Consider the following 20,370-nt stretch of genomic DNA (forward strand, 5'->3'; position numbering starts at 1 on the left):
CATACAAATGAAGTCAAGTTAACCTGTACATTTACAATTCTACCTTAATGCTAATTTGGGATTTACCATCAAATGATTATATAGTAATCCATTGTACACAGTTGTACTATCTCTAGAGCACCACAAGAGGGAGCACAAGCTGTACGACTCGATCCATACACCCTGTTTTGGGTGCAGCCTGGCCGCTTGTATGTGAGAGATCACGTGACGGCTCATTGCCATTGGTGAGCTCTCCCCATTATGGCGGAGAATGGATTGTCTCTTCTTTTCAAATTCATGTTTTGTGTCTTGATGCTGGTATTTTAACCCAGAATAGATTTCGTTTTTACTTAAAGCACACTTCGTTTTACTTCAACCACACTTCGTTTTATTAAGTCATGGCAGACCGTGGCGTGGATTTCTCTGGTATACCGAAAGAGCTTCGAGACCATTTGGCAGAGTTGGAATTGGAGCTATCGGAAGGTAAGGAGGGCGACAAGGGGATGAGGCCAGCAAGCTAGAGTAGTGAATTCAAATTCACCTCATGTAGTTACGCTAGATAGATAGACACCAGTTGCGGCTATCAAATTAGCGCTATGTATTATGTATCTCTTTGAGTATACAAGGCAAATTGCAACATTTGAGTGTATTATAGCCATACACAATCGTGTTCTGCCAATGTCTGGCCAGCTAGCAACCCTTTTCTGCTAGCATTGCATTGACAGACAGCAGAAAGAGAGTGGCTCAACCCCTGTGGCCATGGGCTCTCTAGTCTGTGACCGTCTCGCACTTGTCTACGTTCAATCTAGGTTCAATCGTTTCATAGCTATTTTATATGTAAAGCCATTGATTCATCTGTAAATAACTATACAGATAAATACTAATACTATTTCGGTTGTGATTTAATGTCAAAGCCAAACTTGTCATAGTCATCTGGCTATGACAGCTTGGTTTTAGCCAAAGCCTTTGTCTTTAGCAATCATGGGTCTTCTTGACCATCAGTTCAGGGTTGGCGTCAATAACCAGTAAGTCAGTGGATTTCGTAGTGTAATGTTGGGTTTTCAGTTGGTTAATTCTGCATTGCACAACCTGCGACTCAATGTGTGGGTTTGTGATTGGAAGAATTGGAGATGACTAACGACAACATCATTGAAATGAAACATGAGTACTGATAGTCATCACATATCATAAATGCACCTGTAGCCAGTCTAGGCTATATTATGTTGGTATGACAACCTCATAGCACATGACAGGATGTGACATCATACGGTCCTCTGCATGGCTTGACCAGATAGGGTAACCTTTGGACACCAATGACATTTAGGCTCCATTGTTTGCTGAGGCACACTCAATATTAACTTGAGCTGTGTGTTTTGTTGGGGTGGGGATGTGTGTTTGTGTGCACATGTGGCACATGCCCACCCCCTTCCCTCCCATCTCAAACAGCTGCAACACAGGGTATGACAGAATGGTGTTAAACATTTAATTCAACGGAATCGGTACTGTACTAAACAACCAGTTGATTGAAGAAGGGCCTGATTATGGTGGTGTGCTGCAACTTCTAATGGTCACACCCATATTGATCAGGCCACATCGCACGCACCAAACGGGAGGAAGAATGGCTCGCACCGTTTTAGAGTAATGTGGTATTCAGTACAAACTGCCATGCAACATAGGAAACGTTGAACCGAACTGAACGCAGCCCTGGTCTCCTCCTCCCTGACACCAGGGCAACGTTCAGAAGTCAGATGTTGTGGAACGTTACCAATAGAAATGTCATGAATATAGTTGGCATGATTCCTTATTCTACATGTCAGAGAAACAAGTTTGTTCTACGTAACATTCTATCTGCACGTTACACAATGTTGTGCCCTGGGGTCTGTTCAGGAGGGTGCAACGTTTCAGAATGTTTACATATAAAATAGAAGCCATTGAGTAGTACAACAGATATGAATGTCGGCCAGGTAGAGGGTTTGAAGCGTGTCAGCTCTAGCCTATCTGCAACATTCAATCTTGACCGTTACACTTCACTGAAAACATCCCTGGGCTGAATGCATTCAGCTGGAGAAGCTTGCTCGCTCCATCACCTAACCAACTGATTTATGGATTGTGATTGATCATTAGAAAGATAGACCTTCAGATCGTGTAATAAAGGAGTGATAACATGGTCACAAAGTGGAAAGTAGAGACTCATTCCATCCAGACTCTTTTTAGATGCAGCCCCTTGAATGACCACCCTAGCCCAGATTCAGTAGGCTAGCCCGTGTGACACACACCACCCCTGTGACAGTAGCTAATCTATGCTGTAGTGTGCTTCAAGGGACAAGCGTCTAAAAAAGAGTGACATACACAACCATATTTTGTCCCCTGCCTGCCCGGCTCATAACAAACACCACCACAGAACCGAGTCGGAGCGGAAATGCCTGTTGTTGGGTTGCTTAGATGAGAACAGAGGCAAGCCAAGTGGCCTCTTAAATAACAATCCAGTTCTGTGTGTGTGTGTGTGTGAGCAAAGCCCCCAGTGACCAGTGAGGACACAATGCGCCTCATTCAGCTGGTCACGGCCATGGTGGCATTTAGTAGGCCATTCAACTAAACTCTTTAGCTGTGCCCCAATTGACACCCTATTCCCTTTATAGTGCACTACATTTGACCTGGGTAGTGCACTGTATAGGGAATAGGGTTCCATTTGGGATGCAGATTTTGCGTGCTGGCTGCAGTAGAAATGAGCTGCTCTTATACAAAAAGGAGGGGAGGGGTTGGACATAGTTCGGAGGATGATGTACTGTAGTGTACTGTGTGTGTTCAAAGCCCCCCGTGTTGTTGTGTTAGCGTTCAGCCAGGAGTGACTAGACGTGACTCACCTTTCCTAGGTAACTAACGGCTGTTTCTCCTCATTGAGAGTTGAGAAATGTCCTTCCGTCCTTAAAGTTTACAGAAGCATTTGGCTATTTTCTGCTTTCAGAGGTATTTGCTTTCGTCAGCAAGGGTTCACTGAGTTTACTTATGAATGATCGATTATTCGGGGTGTTTTTGATATTTGCATTTTTTTGTCGGTTGCTGCTTTCATATTGTTAGATAGGAAACCGTTTTTAATTTTTTTATTTTTAAATTTCCTCTCGAGTGTTTTCTGGAACATAATGTGGCATGAGTGTGTGGGTGTGTGCATCGGCGTGTATACAATACAGTATGATGAGGTCCTGCCCTACGTACTTACTGACTTTGCCTGCTGCTGTGGCCAGTGTGTGATTGGGAGTCCAGATTATTGCCAGTTGCCTCCTATCTAGGCCAGCCAGCCATTTGTGCCCTATCTGAGTCATTTATCCAGTGGGTCAGGCAGCACAGCAGAGGAACAGCATCTAAAAAGGCCCAGTCTGAGAAATAAGGGCATCCGCAGCAGCACAATGGCGTGCTACGCTATTATCCAGCCGTTAGTGGCAGCCCAGCAGACCTATAGGTTCAAGTAAGTAGGCCTATTTGCTTTTCTTTCAAAAGCTTTGAGCTGTGTTCGATTTGAGCTCGCCTTGGCGCAAGGTAACCAACAGAATAGTCCCAAAAGTGCAAAGCAAACCTCGCCCAAAGCTTAAAGTATTTGAAAGAATTTGAATCCTATTTGAACCCCAGTGATATCTGATGCTATCATCCACCAACTGCACCCATTAGTGACAGCACTGTAGATAGGAGATGATGGAGAACAAGAATAAGGCAGGTCCTTCAAGGTCCAATCCAGCCATTTTTATCTCCATGTCAAATAATTTCTGGGTAACAATTGTTTTCAGTTAAAGTGGTCAAAAAGAAACAAAAATAGCTTCTTAGCAAAGAGCAATTTCTCAAGCAAGAATTTTGATGGACTCTCTGGGAGTGTTCTGAGTGGGGAGGGAAAAACTGAACTAGCTGTTATTGGCAGAGAGGTTTGGATCTCATTCTTATTGGTCTAAAAAGGGAAATTCCACAGTAACAGAATTGTGCTGAGACTCAGAATGTTCCCTTAAAATGTATGCCAAACAAAAACCATTGATCTCAAAGTTTAACAAACCAATGCAGAAGGACTACTTTTAGGAATTTGCTGGTTGTGGTTGTGTCCACTTTTTCCAATAACTCTGCTCTGAATTGATATTCAAAGATGTCTGCAGAGACAATGGGGTGTTTGTTATCTATGACATGGCACCTTGACCTTGAAAATGTATTTTGGTTATTGAAGTGAAGTGGATTTACGTTGTGGGTCCCTGATCTGTACCACACAGAAATGCATAATTATGGAAATGAATGTCATTGTCTTCATGGTGATGTATCCTAAATAGGTACACAAAATATGCAACATCCATCTTGCATATTTGGATATGCTTCACACTGGCTATTATTTTAATGACCTCTGCTCCCAAACACGACCAAATTAGGTTTGTCCTGACCGGACTACATCTGAACCAATCATAGACGTCTATGTTTCACAAGTTTGGACAGCAGAGTAGAGTTCAGTACAGCAGAGTAGAGTATAGTACAATACAGTATATTATAGTGTACTCCACTCTAGTGTGCTCTGTGTACTTTTCTGTACTTTACTATACTCTACTGTGCTGTCCAAACTTGTCAACCCAACTGTTGTGTGTGACTACTATGATTTCCCATTGTAGCCAATTTATTTGATAGTGGAATTTCCAGTTTTAATCACTTAATAACTCATGAATAAAACTGATTTCAGTAAAAACACCGCCGTAGACCGCTGCGCCACTTGGGAACCCCACTCGGGAGTGTTTAACATTATTTTTTAATGACTACCCTCACGTATACAGTTATCTGTAAGGTCCTTCAGTCGAGCAGTGAATTTCAAACACAGATTCGACCACAAAGACCAGGGAGGTTTTCCAAAGCCTCTCAATGAAGGGCACCTATTGGTAGATGTGTAAAAATAAAAAAGCAGACATTGAATATCCCTTTGAGCATGGTGAAGTTATTCATTACACTTTGGATGGCGTATCAATACTCCCATTCACTACAAAGATACTGGCGTCCTTCCTAACTCAGTTGCCGGAGAGGAAGGAAACAAACAGCTCAGAGATTTCACCATGAGGCCAATGGTGACATTAAAAGAATTACAGAAAGCTCTTAGAGTCTTGCCGAGAAAGACTCACACAGCTGTAATCGCCGCCAAAGGTGATTCTAACATGTATTGACTCAGGGGTGTGAATCCTTATATTGTTATTTATTTATTTAACCTTTATTTGTCAAGTCAGTTAATAACAAATTCTTATTTAGAATGACGGCCACACCCGGACAACGCCTGGCCAATTGTGCGCCGCCCTATGGGACTCCCAATCACGGCCGTTTGTGATACAGCCTGGATTCGAACCGGGGTGTCTGTAGTGACGCCTCTAGCACTGATCTAATCAAGATATATATTTATTTTTATTTGTTACAATTTTTCTTCCACTCTGAGATTAGAGTATTTTGTGTAGACAATTAAATCAATTTCGAATCCCACTTTGTTACACAACAAAATGTGGAAAAGGTGAAGTGGTGTGAATACTTTCTGAAGGCACTGTATCTTAAAGATATGTGGGATTTGGGGTAAATGGTATTTTTAGGCACAAGGCAATGTTTCTTACAGAAGGCGAAGAAAATTCTTCCAAACAAAATATGTGTTGCTATTATTTGGGAGGGGCCCTGTATTTCTAATACCCTTTTCTGACCTTTTTCTGGTAGGTGTTTTCTAACACCATCTTTTCCATCTGTTTGAACAGAAATCATTTTCACCACTTCACAGTGTTATTCCAACCTCATAGTGTGGAAATATATATAAAACACAGGAAAATCCCATTTGACTGCATAGGGCCTTTAATGTCCCCTTCCTTCTCGTTGTTGCCGCATTCACACCAGGGGAACATGGTAGGGGTGAAAATGAGGTGCAACTCCATATGATATGTGCCTCTGTTCATGCCAGGGGAACTGAGCAGCAGTTAACGACTTCGGTGAACCCCCCCTACCACCCCCCCAATATAGTTGCGTTTTCGTGTGTTGCACTTGCGTCTGAGTCACATGATATTGAACCAAAGACACAGATGGTTCCTGCCCTCCTGAGATTCTCTCTGCTGTTTACAGAACAACCGGTGCTGTGAGATTAGGATATCAGGACCTGCTTAGACAAAGCAATTGTAGCAGTAGAGCAAGGGATAGCAATATATGGGGAAATTAATGACTACAGTGTTGCTGTTATGAGGACACGATGCATGGAATGCAAATGCATAAATGTATGAAAGCGTGCATTTCTCATTTTAAATGTACAGTACAGTATTCGGCCCCCTTGAACTTTGCGACCTTTTGCCACATTTCAGGCTTCAAACATAAAGATATAAAACTGTATTTTTTTGTGAAGAATCAACAACAAGTGGGACACAATCATGAAGTGGAACGACATTTATTGGATATTTCAAACTTTTTTAACAAATCAAAAACTGAAAAATTGGGCGTGCAAAATTATTCAGCCCCTTTACTTTCAGTGCAGCAAACTCTCTCCAGAAGTTCAGCGAGGATCTCTGAATGATCCAATGTTGACCTAAATGACTAATGATGATAAATACAATCCACCTTTGTGTAATCAAGTCTCCGTATAAATGCACCTGCGCTGTGATAGTCTCAGAGGTCCGTCAAAAGCGCAGAGAGCATCATGAAGAACAAGGAACACACCAGGCAGGTCCGAGATACTGTTGTGAAGAAGTTTAAAGCCGGATTTGGATACAAAAAGATTTCCCAAGCTTTAAACATCCCAAGGAGCACTGTGCAAGCGATAATATTGAAATGGAAGGAGTATCAGACCACTGCAAATCTACCAAGACCTGGCCGTCCCTCTAAACTTTCAGCTCATACAAGGAGAAGACTGATCAGAGATGCAGCCAAGAGGCCCATGATCACTCTGGATGAACTGCAGAGATCTACAGCTGAGGTGGGAGACTCTGTCCACAGGACAACAATTTTTCAGTTTTTGATTTGTTAAAAAAGTTTGAAATATCCAATAAATGTCGTTCCACTTCATGATTGTGTCCCACTTGTTGTTGATTCTTCACAAAAAAATACAGTTTTATATCTTTATGTTTGAAGCCTGAAATGTGGCAAAAGGTTGCAAAGTTCAAGGGGGCCGAATACTTTCGCAAGGCACTGTATGTAGTTCTGCCCTTGTGCTATGCTTGCCTATTAATGTAATGTTTTACGTGGATCCCAGGAAGAGTAGCTGCTGTTTTCCTAAGAAATACTAAGTTGTCTGAACTGAACTGTGGACGACGTGGATGGGATTGAGCCTACAGTAAAGTAGCATGCTGTTCTGTGTGCATGCCTGCCAGGGCCTAGAGCGATTCAGTTGAGAGAGATGACAAGCTTGTGACTGACAGACACTTCCTTCCGCTTGTTTTAGAACAGCTGATGAGCCTTTGTGTTGTGTTGCACGTATGGTGGAGAAGGGAGAGTTTGAGTCCAGCCAGGAACGGGAACATGGGCTTTAACGCTGAGCCATGTACATCTAGCTTGAATCTCAGCCAATCATCCCTCTCCTCTCTAGGGGCTTTAGAATCCACTGGCCATGATACACTGAGCCTTCTTGTACCAGATGTTTGTTTGGAACAAGCACTTGCTGTCAGTCTACTTTTACAGTAGAGCTTTTTGGACCAAGCACTTGTTGAGAGTACATAGGCAATGCAGTAAAGCTTTCTCTTCCAATTCATACCATATTGAAATGGGCTAGCCTATATCAAATTGACAGCCAGTTGTTGTATTCAGGCTGCATCTGTGACTTCTGTTTTGTGCCAAGTCTAATGGAGAATAGAGCGCAGGGCAGCATCTCCTTAACTCATTATTTGTTAGGCTAGGCTATATAACGATTTAGTCCAAACAGCTTGTGGGCTGTGAATAGTTAATGATGTCTCCCATCCCATGGTTCTCCTTTAGGATGGACCAAGGGCTGTGTTCCCTTCACTCCTTCAGGGCTGAATGAATAATTCACATGCTCTCATTAAACACCAGGAGACAAGGCTGTCACCACTCGGCCTCTGTCCCAGGAGGTAGGTGTGTGTGTGTGTGTGTGTCTGTCAGCCTACTTCACAGTTAAGAGTTGAGGCGTATGTGGCAACGACCTGTGTCGTGTTCAGTTGGCATGAAAGGAGAGAGGGTAGGAGGAGAGAGGGTATGAGGAGAGAGGGTAGAGGATTGAGTATTACCTGAATGAATCCCATAAGAAATGTTTTTTTAACGACCCTGTAGAACAGTGCTCGCATCCCAATATCGTTACTAACTTGTATTATAAGTCACCATTTTAACCTAATGGTGAACACGCGCATGAGTGGTGAGTGCATGGGGGCCGTCATCTTTATGCACCTTCGCTATTGTACACTAGCATGTTGTCTTCTGAGTTGAGGGTGAAAATGTACAGAATATGAGGCCTGCTCCAGATGCTGACTCAGACAGGAGATATTGTCTCTTGGCTTAAATCATACCGACAAAAGCATGACTTTTGACATGTTTACAGACATGGTCAGGGCTCTAAAGTGTGACCAATTTGGTCGCATATGCAACTAAATTATTTGCTGTGCAACCAGGAGTTTTATTTTGGGAGCACTGCGACTATGAACAAAAATTCTCCCAGATAATAATTGTATCCATAAGTTTTCGCGCTGTACCGTTGTTTCCGAGTGCCCTAAAGAAACAAGTGGTTGCACCATTACTACAGCGAAAACGGCCCAACCAAGGCAAAAGTTCTGACCCATATGACCGGCACCATAGCGGAAGGCCGGACCACATTTTATAAACCATGTTGTGGGCAGTTCTAAAACTACTCGCATCTCAAAGTCGTCAACCATTTCTTTACATTGTCCAATTATGTTCCCTCATTGGCTAGCTAGCTAACAACCTGCTAATGTAACCGATGTGAAATGGCTAGCTAGTTAGCGGTGGTGCGAGCTTAATAGTGGTTCAATCGGTGACGTCACTTGCACTGAGATTTTGAAGTAGTTGTGATGGGTAACGATGCTTCGTGGGTGTCAGTTGTCTATGTGTGCAGAGGGTTCCTGGTTGAAGCCCAGGTAGTGGCGAGGAGAGGGACGGAAGCTTATACTGTTACACTAACTTGACCAGTAATATGCAAACATTTGGGGGCACATGAAGAAAGTAAAAGGGAGATCAATGATCATCATAAATCTAAAGAGACTGTGTACAATTTGCATTGTATTGCATCTCAATAGGAATATAGTGCTTTTGCACAATGTCGAAACCTGATATTCCAAAAATGACTTTGTAAGTTCAATGATGGGTATTTTGTATCAACATTTTAGCTTTTATAATAAAGTGGGGCACAACATGTGCTTTGAAAGTAGCTCGAATTAATTCAGGTCCAATATAGGCTGTATCTCAATCAATTTAATGTCTTATTTTCTGGTGCTCCTAAATTTCATGTGGTGCTCCTAACTTTTAAAGGTAGGAGCACCAGTGCTATCAATGAAAAATTATCATTTAGAGCCCCGGACATGATCTATATATATTCTCACTGTCAAACCATGCATGAAGTTAGCATTAGGGGCATTACTCAATGCAATTAAGATCAGCGTCCTCCCCTTCAGGGCAACGCTGTCAGTCACAGCATAGCAGAGCGAGAGAACCTGTTCAGTGCTCCAGTCACCGTAGGGCTGTTTATGTGTTACTGTGAGTGGGATGCACCTCTTTCACATTAAAGCTATGATTCATAGAGCTATGACGGGTGGTAATAGGGGGCCTTGAGAAGTTGGGTGATTCACTCAAGTTCATTTCTCAAGGACAGACACACGTAACATAAATTGGATGTGATGACTGACAAGGAATTTTTTTTTCTCCTTCTCTGGTGCCCTTATTTTTCAGCACTGGTCATTTGTACAAATCACGACTTCGCAGGTGATCGCATCTTTCGGAAGGGGAGGCAACAGTTGGCCCATCCGAGAGAGCGGGGTGGAGCTACAGTCCTGCTTCAGCTCCTCGTTCTAGTATCTTTTCTAACACGTCTGCCCACAGAACTTAATGGAGCATCTGATGCAACTCCGAAAGATTTTAGTTCTGGGTTTCCAAGATTACTCTCAAGTCACAACAACAAGCCAAGGTACTTGTAGTTCATGTCACCGGACAAACCTGAAATCGAGGATACGTGGTGGTGTTGTGCTGCTGAAGCAGCTCTGTTGCACAGGACGGGTTGCACAGAGCTGCTTTACTAAACTGCCTGGGAGTCAGTCAGCCAGCCTTTGTCAGAGGCCCACCAGGTTCTCATAGACATGTGCTAACACCTACCACCACTATAACCACCACATGCCAGTCACTCACTCACACCCAGTCGTTACAAGTTACAACTCTATCATCACACTGAAGCAGCAGAGAAGATGGGCGTTGGTACTAAAATACAACTGTCACGTTCTCTGATTTAGAGCTCTGAGATAGGAGGATCAGTGTGACAATGTCTCCATACACTAGAGCAGTATTCCTCACGCTTGGTCCTTGAGAGCTACAGGGTGTGCAGGGTTTTATTCCAACCCAGTATTTAGCCTACACAACTAACTTACATTGAACTGATCAAGATTATGATCAGTTGAATCAGGTGTTTTAGTGCTAGGCTAGAGTAAAAGCCTGCACACCTTGTGACTCTCAAGGGCCTAGAGACAGGAACACTGCTCTACAGCCTTGGTGTCTTTGCCTGGGTCGTGTTCATTATGACACACTAACGAAACGTGCAACGGACGCTGAAAACCAGTGCTTCTTATTGGACAACTCCAGTTAGTCCCTCACTGATCCAGTCTGTTTTGTTCCAATTGGTGCCGAATGAACACAATCCTGTTGTCAGAATGTAACCGATAATGTTCTTGTTCTGGAGTCTGGAATCTTCCCCTCCAGCCCCATGTTATCCATGGCAACCATGTGACTGTTGGTGATGTTGGAGAATGCTGTTCTCACTAAATATAGGACCAAATAAACCTGGCGAGACAAATTCACTTTCATGGCTGAGCAGGGGGAAAACAAGCCACTCTTTGACACCACTTCACAAAAGCTATGCTGAAGTAGGGCCCCCTTAGAGGCTCCATGTAGGACTCAGTAAGGCAGGCATATTTGTGTTTGTCCGTTCTCTTTCTCTTCTCTTCTCCTGTGCCCTGCTTGCACAGCCATAGCAGAATGGTTTGTTGACACTGTTTCACACTGTCAGTCTAACTAACCGCTTGGCTTGGCTGCCATATGCGAGTCACTGTTACACACACACATGGCCTACCGACATTGGCCTACCGACATTGGCCTACCGACATTGGCCTACCGACATTGGCCTACCGACATTGGCCTACCGACATTGGCCTACTGACTGACTTTTTGCTACAGGGACATATTATCTCTCTCTCATCTCTTATCAACTCATTGACTGTGGTATTTGACCTACACTCGTGAGATCAAGTTGGAGTGTTATGATAAAAATAAAGAACTTGATTAATGGTGTCAATTTGATGAAAAAGACCAGATTCTGTCGGTCTGCCTGTGTATGATTATGAACTGAGAAGCAACTTCAAACAAGCTGTTTGACTTTGGATAAATCTATATTTAGTCTCTCAGTAACGTTTTAGCATTCTAATCTTGTCCTCATTCTCCCAGTGTCCTCTCTCTTCAATCTCTCTTCATCTCTCCCTCCCTCCCTCTTTCTTCACCCCGCCCCCCCATCTCGGCCCCCCTGTCTCTCGGTCTCTCTTTATAACAGTGGGCTAGGCTCTCTGGATGTGGTCGTTAGACTGTGGATTGTTTGGACAGGGTGTGGAGAGCACTGAACATTTTCTAAGCAGTTGGTCACTTTCTAAATATAAAACAAGCTCATGGGTTTAGCCAGAGCTGATTTTTGATAGTGGGCAACATAGTTTGATACGGTACTGGGACTGTGTGGTGGATGGTATGTGTAAAGGAATCCCATGGTGCTTGATATCTTTCTAAATCCCTGTGGACGTATGGTCTGTTACTGGGTTTATTCAATTTCATGGATATGTCATGGGATTTAGGGCTGATTTTGATAGGGGGCATAGTTTTGTACAGTATCAGTACTGTCTCTGGTATGTGTAGCCTATGTCCCTGGGGGAAATCTTTAGGAATCTAGTTGTTGGTGGTCATTTCAACAATTGTTTATATCTTGCTAGTGCAGGCTATGTCGCTGCCTTGGGGATACTTTTCAGGAATCCAGTGGTTGATTTCAACAAAGTTGTGTCTGTCTAAATCCCTATGGACTGATTTTCCGTTACTTTGTTTGTGAGAATTCACAGTCCTCAGGAAACCCTCCCACCCTCCCACTGATCCTTATAATTTGTGTTTGTCTCAGAGCTGTGTGTGTGTGTGTGGACCCCTTAATTCAACTCTCTAGAGAAAAGCCAGAACAAAGGGTATGAAAACACTGAATGGGTGTGGTTTAAAAGGTAAAGAAAAGTTCAGTTGGCTGTAATAAGCTCTACATCAAGGTCTGTTAGACATTTATTAGTTTGAGGCTATCATTTCATAGGCTTATACCAACTGTAGCCTATAGCAACTGTGTAACAACAACTGAATAACATTGAACTATACCTTAGAGCAGTGGTTCCGGACCCCTTCAGACATTCAACCTCCAGCTGTACCCCCTCTAGCACCAGGGTCAGCACACTCTCAAATGTTGTTTTTTTGCCATCATTGTAAGCTTGCCGCACACACACTATACAATACATTTATTAAACATAAGAATGAGTGAGTTTTTGTTACAACCCGGCTCGTGGGAAGTGACAGAGCTCTTATAGGACCAGGGCACAAATAATAATATAATAATAAATAATTTTGCTCTTTATTTAGCCATCTTACATATAAAACCTTATTTGTTCATCAAAAATTGTGAATAACTCACCACAGGTTAATGAGAAGGGTGTGCTTGAAAGGATGCTCATAACTCTGCAATTTTGGGTTGTATCGGAGAGCGGCTCAGTCTTAAATAATTTTCCACACACAGTCTGTGCCTGTATTTAGTTTTCATGCTAGTGAGGGCCGAGAATCCACTCTCACATAGGTACATGGTTGCAAAGGGCATCAGTGTCTTAACAGCGAGATATGGCAAGGCAAGAAACTCTGAGCGCAGCCCTATCCAGATATCTGTCAGTGGCTTCTGATTAAATTAAATTTTCACAGAACCGCTTGCTGCAATATCATTGAGGCTCTCTTGTTAAGATATCGGTAAGTGGACTGGAGGCAGGGCATGAAAGGGATAACGAATCCAGTTGTTTGTGTCGTCCATTTCGGGAAAGTACCTGCGTAATGGCACACCCAGCTCACTCATAGCGAAGCACCTAATACATTTCACATTGTCCGCAAGCTTGAGTTAAATTGCACACAAAAAATCATACAATGCAAACCGAAAAGAGCTCCAACTTCTTAATCATAGCCTCAATTTTGTCCTGCACATTGAATCTAGTTGCGGAGAGTCCCTGTAATCCTAGATTCAGATAATTCAGATGAGGAAAAAACAACACCCACATAGGCCAGTCGTGTGAGAAACTTGTCGACATGCAAGCAGTCAGACAAGTGAAAATTATGGCCAGTAAAGACAACTTTAAGCTCGTCTCTCTATTAAAAAATGTGACCGTACTTTGCTCCTTGATAACCAGTGCACTGGTATGTTGTAAAAACCGTTACATGGTCGCTGCCCATATCATTGCATAATGCCGAAAATGCACGAGTTCAGGGGCCTTGCTTTAACAAAGTGAACCATTTTCACTGTAGTGTCCAAAACATCTTTCAAGCTGTCAGGCATTCCCTTGGCAGCAAGAGCTTTTCGGTGGATGTTGCAGTGTATTCGTGGCGTCGGGAGCAAATGCTTGCACGTGCGTTACCACTCCACTATGTCTCCCTGTCATGGTTTTTGCGCCATCAATACAGAAACCAACACATCTTGACCACCAAAGTCCATTTGATGTCACAAAGCTGTCCAGTACTTAAAAAATAAAAAATATCCTCTCCTGTTGTCCTGGTTTGCAGAAGAGGATGTCTTCCTTAATTGACACCCCCATAAACGTAACGGACATACACCAGGAGCTGTGTCAGAAAATGTGGGAGGAATAAAATTGAGTTCAAAATGATTATTTTTATGTGAATCACATTTTTATTGGGCGTACCCCAGTTTGGGAATACCTGCCGTAGAGGAGGTGTTATTATAACCATTACAATCCATTAGTGAAAATTAGTCCAGTCTTAGTCACTTCCTGAATATGAGCTAAAACATGTCATGTTATGGTCAGCTAGAGACGTCTTATTGCTGTAGTAGTGGGTTATGTTATGCAGTAGCCTGTGTCAGTGAATGGTGTCATTGACGACTGAGGGGGTAATGGGTTGGCCTAATGAGGTAATCCGTCTGTCACTGTGATGACTAATGGGGGGTAAGGAAGCAGGACTAGCAGTATCTGTTACACAAACTCATCTCTGTGTGTGTTCATCTGTATCTTCTCCCACACAGACTCCAATGACACACTGATGACTGTGGTGGTCTGGATGGTATCAAAGACGGAGGTCCTCTGTTCACCTCTAGCTACTCCTGCCCTGTCCCTCCTCAAAGAGACCTGGCATGCTCCTCCTCTGTCTTGACCCACTGCAACGAGCTCTAAAGAATGCAGTTAGTTTAAACCCTGCCTGAATCCAGACCCGAATAATCCTTTCTTTAAATCAAGACTTCCTCTACCAGTTCAAAACAGTACTACTCTATTGGTGTGGGAACTAGCTAATACGATTACAAGATGTAGCCTACCTAGCCCAGTATGTTGTAATAGTAAATAAGATATTGTTTTTAACTGACTCGCCTAGTTAAATCAAATAAAAAATACAAGCAGTGAACTAAGCTTGGTTTGAGAATGTGATTATCAATAATACATATAGGCCTATTCTATCTTGCACCTCTTCTTGCCTTTTACATTTAGCTTATATTTTAGTATCGGCCAACAGCATACTATGTAGTGTTTCAGACAGCACTCTTCCTTGGCCAGCTCGACTGTGTGAGTGTGTTGACCTTAGTGAGTCAGTGTAACATAGTAGAGTTCAGTAGGGGAGAGTAGGCTAAAGCGGCAAACATACATCTACCACTGTGAACTATCATCATACTTCCACGTCTGGATAAGAGCCAATTAAACAAGGCTTGTAAATATGTCATCGTGGCCAGCGGCTCTGAACCAAGATTTCATCTTTACTGAGTCCATCCCAGATTAGGCTGCAGTTTATGAACAGCAGACCCCAAGGGGGAGTTACTACCCCCAGCTATGGTGGGGGCGTGGGAGAGAGGAGACGGCGGCTCTGTTCTGTGCCAGACTCCAGGCTACATTTAGCCAAGCTATAGGCAGGGAGAAATCCCTCCTCTTCTCCAATCTCCACTACCCACTCCATCCTCCACCCCTGCAGTGCAGCGCAGCAGCCTCCCAGGCTCCCACTTCAGCAAATTCCACTCATCCTCCAGCTCAAGACCAATCCTCCATTCCCCCCTGCACCTTTCTTCCCAACATCCATAACTCCATTTGAATAGGAGTTTCCCATCTTACTTTACCCTCCCGTCCCACTTTCCCACACTGTCTGATCCAGGCCAACACTTTTTCTCCACACAAAAACTGTCTATCATCGTTCTCGCTCAGATTCTCACGACTAGCCTATAAGCCTTCTTATAGATAATCCACAGTTTGTTACTTCATTCCTCAAAATGAAAGAGTTCAACATTTGTAGCTCTTGTAAATTGCTGAGTCAGTCAGTGAAGGTTTAGACGGTACCTAAACACACCTACTTTGTTGCTGCTATACAGTTGTCTGACTGTTAGCATACTGGCTAGGTTAATAATGGTGATTACTGTTGGGACCTTAGCCTACATTGATGCTAGCTCTCTAGTCTACAGTATTCTTGCACATCCAGACATTCCACCGTATTCCTAGAACGGCTGGAGTCGAGGCTAGCTTCATGGTCATGTGAGAGACTTCCCTGTGGTGTGGAGTCCGACCTAGTGTGACTTCGCTAACCTCTCCCAGGCAGGTACTGTCTGCCTCCTTCCCACCCACTCATCAGTAGCCTACATGATGGCTCATGGCCCTGCTGTCTGGACTACTGAACCTGCTTACTATAAGGGGACGTTTCATATGATTTCAGTCAGTTTCTGACTGCACCCCTTTGATTTGAACAAAACCTTGCCCATGGTAAGAGTGTTCGGGATGTAACTTTTTGGACCCGAATGCCAAAACAATCAGGAGCTAGAGGTGCATAAATTGACCAATTTTGCATACCCCCCACCATACCATGGGACATTCATGTTTCAATCACAAAAACAATAGAGGTTTTAGTTTAGCTAATATACAGGGAAACTAAACTCGAGCTCTAACACCCTCCTCTCTCACTTTAGAAAGACAAAGGGCCGTTATGTAGGGAGTGCTGCCTGACTGCATGGCAGACTAGTGTTTCAACATAGCTCTGTGTGACACCACCAGGGAAAGTGAAGTATCATGTTTCACTGCAGTAATGTTGTAGTATTGATGTAAAGTGATACAGGCCAGGGCTGACGGCTACTTAAATTAGAACAACTCATTTCAACACTCACGATAACCTCAAATAGGAAAATTATTCAATCCACCACAACCATCCAAGGCTCCGTCTGGATCTGTAAACATATTGAAGCTAATCTATAACAAACCAGTTAAAGGTGAGGTGATACAAGTTAATCTACAGGCACGGACAGACTGGCCAAGGGCGGAGAGACATGATTATGATAAAGTGACAGTAGTCAGCCCTAGTTATCCCCCTTGTCAGATTTTGCATAAAATAATCTGATTATAGAGGGAGTTGTGGATTACGGCAGGCATGAGATGGGAGTGTGTTTGGAATGGAGATAATAGATGATAGAGAGGTCTCAGCGGGAATGTCCCACTCCCTCTGACTGTACTGTACGCACTACTCAGCTAATGGAAGAGAGATGGTATTAGCTATAATGATGAACTGAGTCAATGTAGATTTTTATTGCCTTCTGATCTATTAAACAGGACCTCAGGTTTTTCAGCCCAACAGCAGCTCCTCAACTTGGTTTGGTGGTAAGAGCGATCTGGCTGGAAAAATGTAACCATTCTCAAATTCATAGACCGTTATTGATGCAAGGACCTTTATGGATGCCAGAGTTGTATTGGCTCTCCTCTCTTACCAGTCTTTCTGGTTAAGACAGTGGGAGTGTCTCATGTTGTAGTGTTCCTAGTTCAGGCCGAGGGGAACTGATAGTGTGCCTGTGGAAAGAGGAAGTGGGAGATAAAGATGTTGCTTCCTCCCAGAGCTGCATGGGACCAGCCACCAGTCCGATCCGTCCATTCAACCGTAATTAGACCTGTCGATCTGCATACGTTCAGTAGGGGGCTGACTGATCACAGAGGGGTTATTTATCGACATGTTGAGAGACATTTCTAGAGAGCAAGAGGTTGTGTGTACGTTATATGAGCATGTGTTTTTGCTGTGTTCTTCACGCTCCGCTGTGGTACACGTGGGTGGGGGGTGGAGGGGTCGACACAGGAAGACACAGATCAGTTTAGAATTGATTGACATCCGTTGCCACTTTCAGCCACAACCTCAAGAATAACAATGAGAATGATGTTGAGTTTATCACTTTACATTTTCTGTTTCAAGTTAAATGGATGTCAGTGTGCTGCTAACATTAAAGCTTCCTCCACTGCCCCTGTCATCATACCCGACTCGAACCAGTGATCCTCTGCTCACAAACACACGTAACCGTGCACACGTAACCGCCCTCCTTGACAACATACCAGCCGTTTGAGTCAAAAAAAGATCTAATTCGATAGCTCCACCGGCGACATTCCAAGCTGCTGTGGAGTGAGTTTACGGTACGCTCTTAACTCCGTTACACAAGCTCTAAAATGCATAAAGATGCATTGTTACTAAAGATGTTGTTTACTCACGCCATTTCACAATGAATTCAACTGTTTCAGGAAGGGCTTAGTGTCCCTGAGCCAGGATTCCCAAAGCCCCCTAGTCTCAAATGCTTAGTTTAGCGTATTTACAGTGACTGTAGTCTAATCTGATTTTGTGTGTGTGTTAGTTGGGGGTGTGCGGGCGTTAATCAGCGCATTACCACACCAACCCAGTCCTCCTGTCTGCTAGCATCAACCATTTAGCTCATCCCAGGCTCATCCAAGTCTCTTAGAATAGAAACTACTACAGTTCTCTCTCTCCTTAGTTATCACTGACCATGACCATATTCCTAATCTACCAATACTGCTCTGGAAGCTATAAATGGTAGCCTATTTTATATTTAGACCTAAAGTACAGATGAAATACCATTTTAGTTACAGCATTTACTCTGGTTGAGTTATACATGAAGAAGTGTCGGTTAGTAGTTGAATGAAATACGGTAGCTAGACTGCTACCCTAGCATGGCAATAAATCTCTCTGGGGTCAGTTACTAGTCTGTATATTAGAACATACAGCATTTACAGTGCTGACCTCAACCCCACCAAGGTCAAAGTTTAACACGAAGAAACGTAATCACCAGTGAACTAAGGGGTTGAGCTGAAAGGATGAGCTGTCCGAGGGTGTTGAGTGGCTATATAATGGAACATCAGACTAATTCCTTGATAAAATGGCATAATATCCATCCTGGCCTCCCTATGGGTTAAATGTAAAAAGGGGTCAGTAATGACAGAATGGCTTTAACATTAAAGCCAAACAACTAGTTAAGGTAAACTGTTTTTTTTGTATTTCTATAAACTGGTCTGGGAACAGTGACAAGTGAGGGAGAGGAGGCGGGTCAATGACCTCAAGCTGACCCTTGTGCTTCAGCTGTCTGTCAGAGATCAGACCTTAAGGCGTCAGCATGCTTCAGTTCGGCTGACGCCTAGCCGAACTCAGCTAACCGAACAAGTGTCCTTGCATACTCCCTTAAAAGACCTTCTTTTAAGTAAAGGGAGAAGATGGTAATGTTATGAGGGCAGTGTATGATAAGTGTTTAACTTAATCATGTTTAGGGAGTCAGAGATCTCTCAGCCCTGCTGACGGGAGCTGTGCGACGGTGCCATGACGTGCACCGCACACACACTTCCTCTCTGTACTCTGGGTCCTTTCCCCTCCCCACCAAGAACAGAGAGTCCAGGAAGCTCCCAAAACCTCTCATATCCGACTGATAAACACACACACACACACACACACACACACACACACACACTGACTGAGACACACTCACTGAGACAGAAACAGATATGAAGTGTAAACACATACTGGTGCTGGGTGATATGGCTTACAAAAAAAAATTGAATTTATGGGTGATTCACGATATACTGTATATCTCAATTTTTGGGGGAGTTCCTCTAAATAATCATTGTTGTCAATGATGAAGGTCAAATACACTGCATTTCAAACAGTTAGTCCTAATCTAATAAATTGTGAAGTTATATCTAGATTAAATAAAAGCCTTCCATAAGTACCTAATAATTGAATCCAAATAGTTCAACCTGCTTTTTTGTTGTTGCAATAATCACTGATATGGCTTTCACGTCTGTCTATTAAAATGCCCTTTTTTTGTAACAAACTGAACTAGATCCATGCATAATGCACATCCACTAATAATGTCTAACTTCTTGTAGCAGGTATTAGACTATAGAACATTAAGAGGTCTCATCAACAATCGCTAAAGCCCACGAGCTAGTGATTAGCCAGCTAATCTTTATATTTCAGGTTTAGCCAACTTGGATCTATTTGCTAGCTAACAAGGTCGAATTGTTATGAACGCACCCTTCTGTCTGTCTTCAACTGTTTGAAAAGCATGTTAGCCTGTCCACTTTGTTCAGAACCTGATACCAGTCCGGTCTTGAGACCACATTGAGTGTCTCTTCTTGTCTCGGTGGGCATTGCGTATACTCACTTCTTAATCCCCACTGATGCGTATCAAAGTAGTGTAGTGAAGGTATACGACTTATCAATTATGTAGTACAATAGGGAAATCATGGACAAAGTAGCCTACACAATCGTGAAGCACGCAAAATATATTCACATGCACCCCTAGTTTCAGCGGAATATCATCTGCAGGCAGCAAGAGTGCAGCTCTGAACTGGTTTTGGCATGGAGCTGTTCACAGAAGAATGACATCGGTAGCCAGTTGGGTAGGAAAGATGTTTGAACTTATATACCAGCTAACTAAAGCAAGAATGGGTATGCAAACCAGGTATTCAAAAGGTTTAGTCCGAAGTGTTGGTTAGTAGACTATTTGTGATGCGCAATTTTCATCATGTGTAGTTTGCATCGGGGGCGTAGACATGGATGGGCCTGGGTGGACAGAGGCCCACTGGGGAGCCAGGCCCTGACTGGCCCACCCAATCAGATTGATGTGGTTTAAGCATTGTTGTTGAC

General features: G+C 43.3%; 1 protein-coding gene across 4 annotated transcripts in view; it reads left to right on the plus strand.

Moving 5' to 3' along the window:
* Positions 1–200: 200 nt before the first annotated feature.
* LOC110491053 (disco-interacting protein 2 homolog B-A) overlaps positions 201–20,370 on the plus strand; it is a 72,400-nt gene continuing 52,230 nt past the window's right edge. For 3 of the 4 annotated variants that reach the window (XM_036946807.1, XM_036946808.1, XM_036946810.1), the window contains exon 1: positions 201–462. In XM_036946807.1, the coding sequence (XP_036802702.1) occupies positions 378–462 (85 nt within the window). In that variant the 5' untranslated portion in view covers positions 201–377. Of the gene's footprint in view, positions 463–7,911; positions 8,025–20,370 lie in introns of all 4 variants that reach the window. The other variant, XM_036946809.1, reaches the window with a different exon arrangement.

This window comes from Oncorhynchus mykiss, chromosome 16, assembly GCF_013265735.2.
Source record: "Oncorhynchus mykiss isolate Arlee chromosome 16, USDA_OmykA_1.1, whole genome shotgun sequence".
In the NCBI taxonomy this organism is placed as follows: Eukaryota; Metazoa; Chordata; class Actinopteri; order Salmoniformes; family Salmonidae; genus Oncorhynchus; species Oncorhynchus mykiss.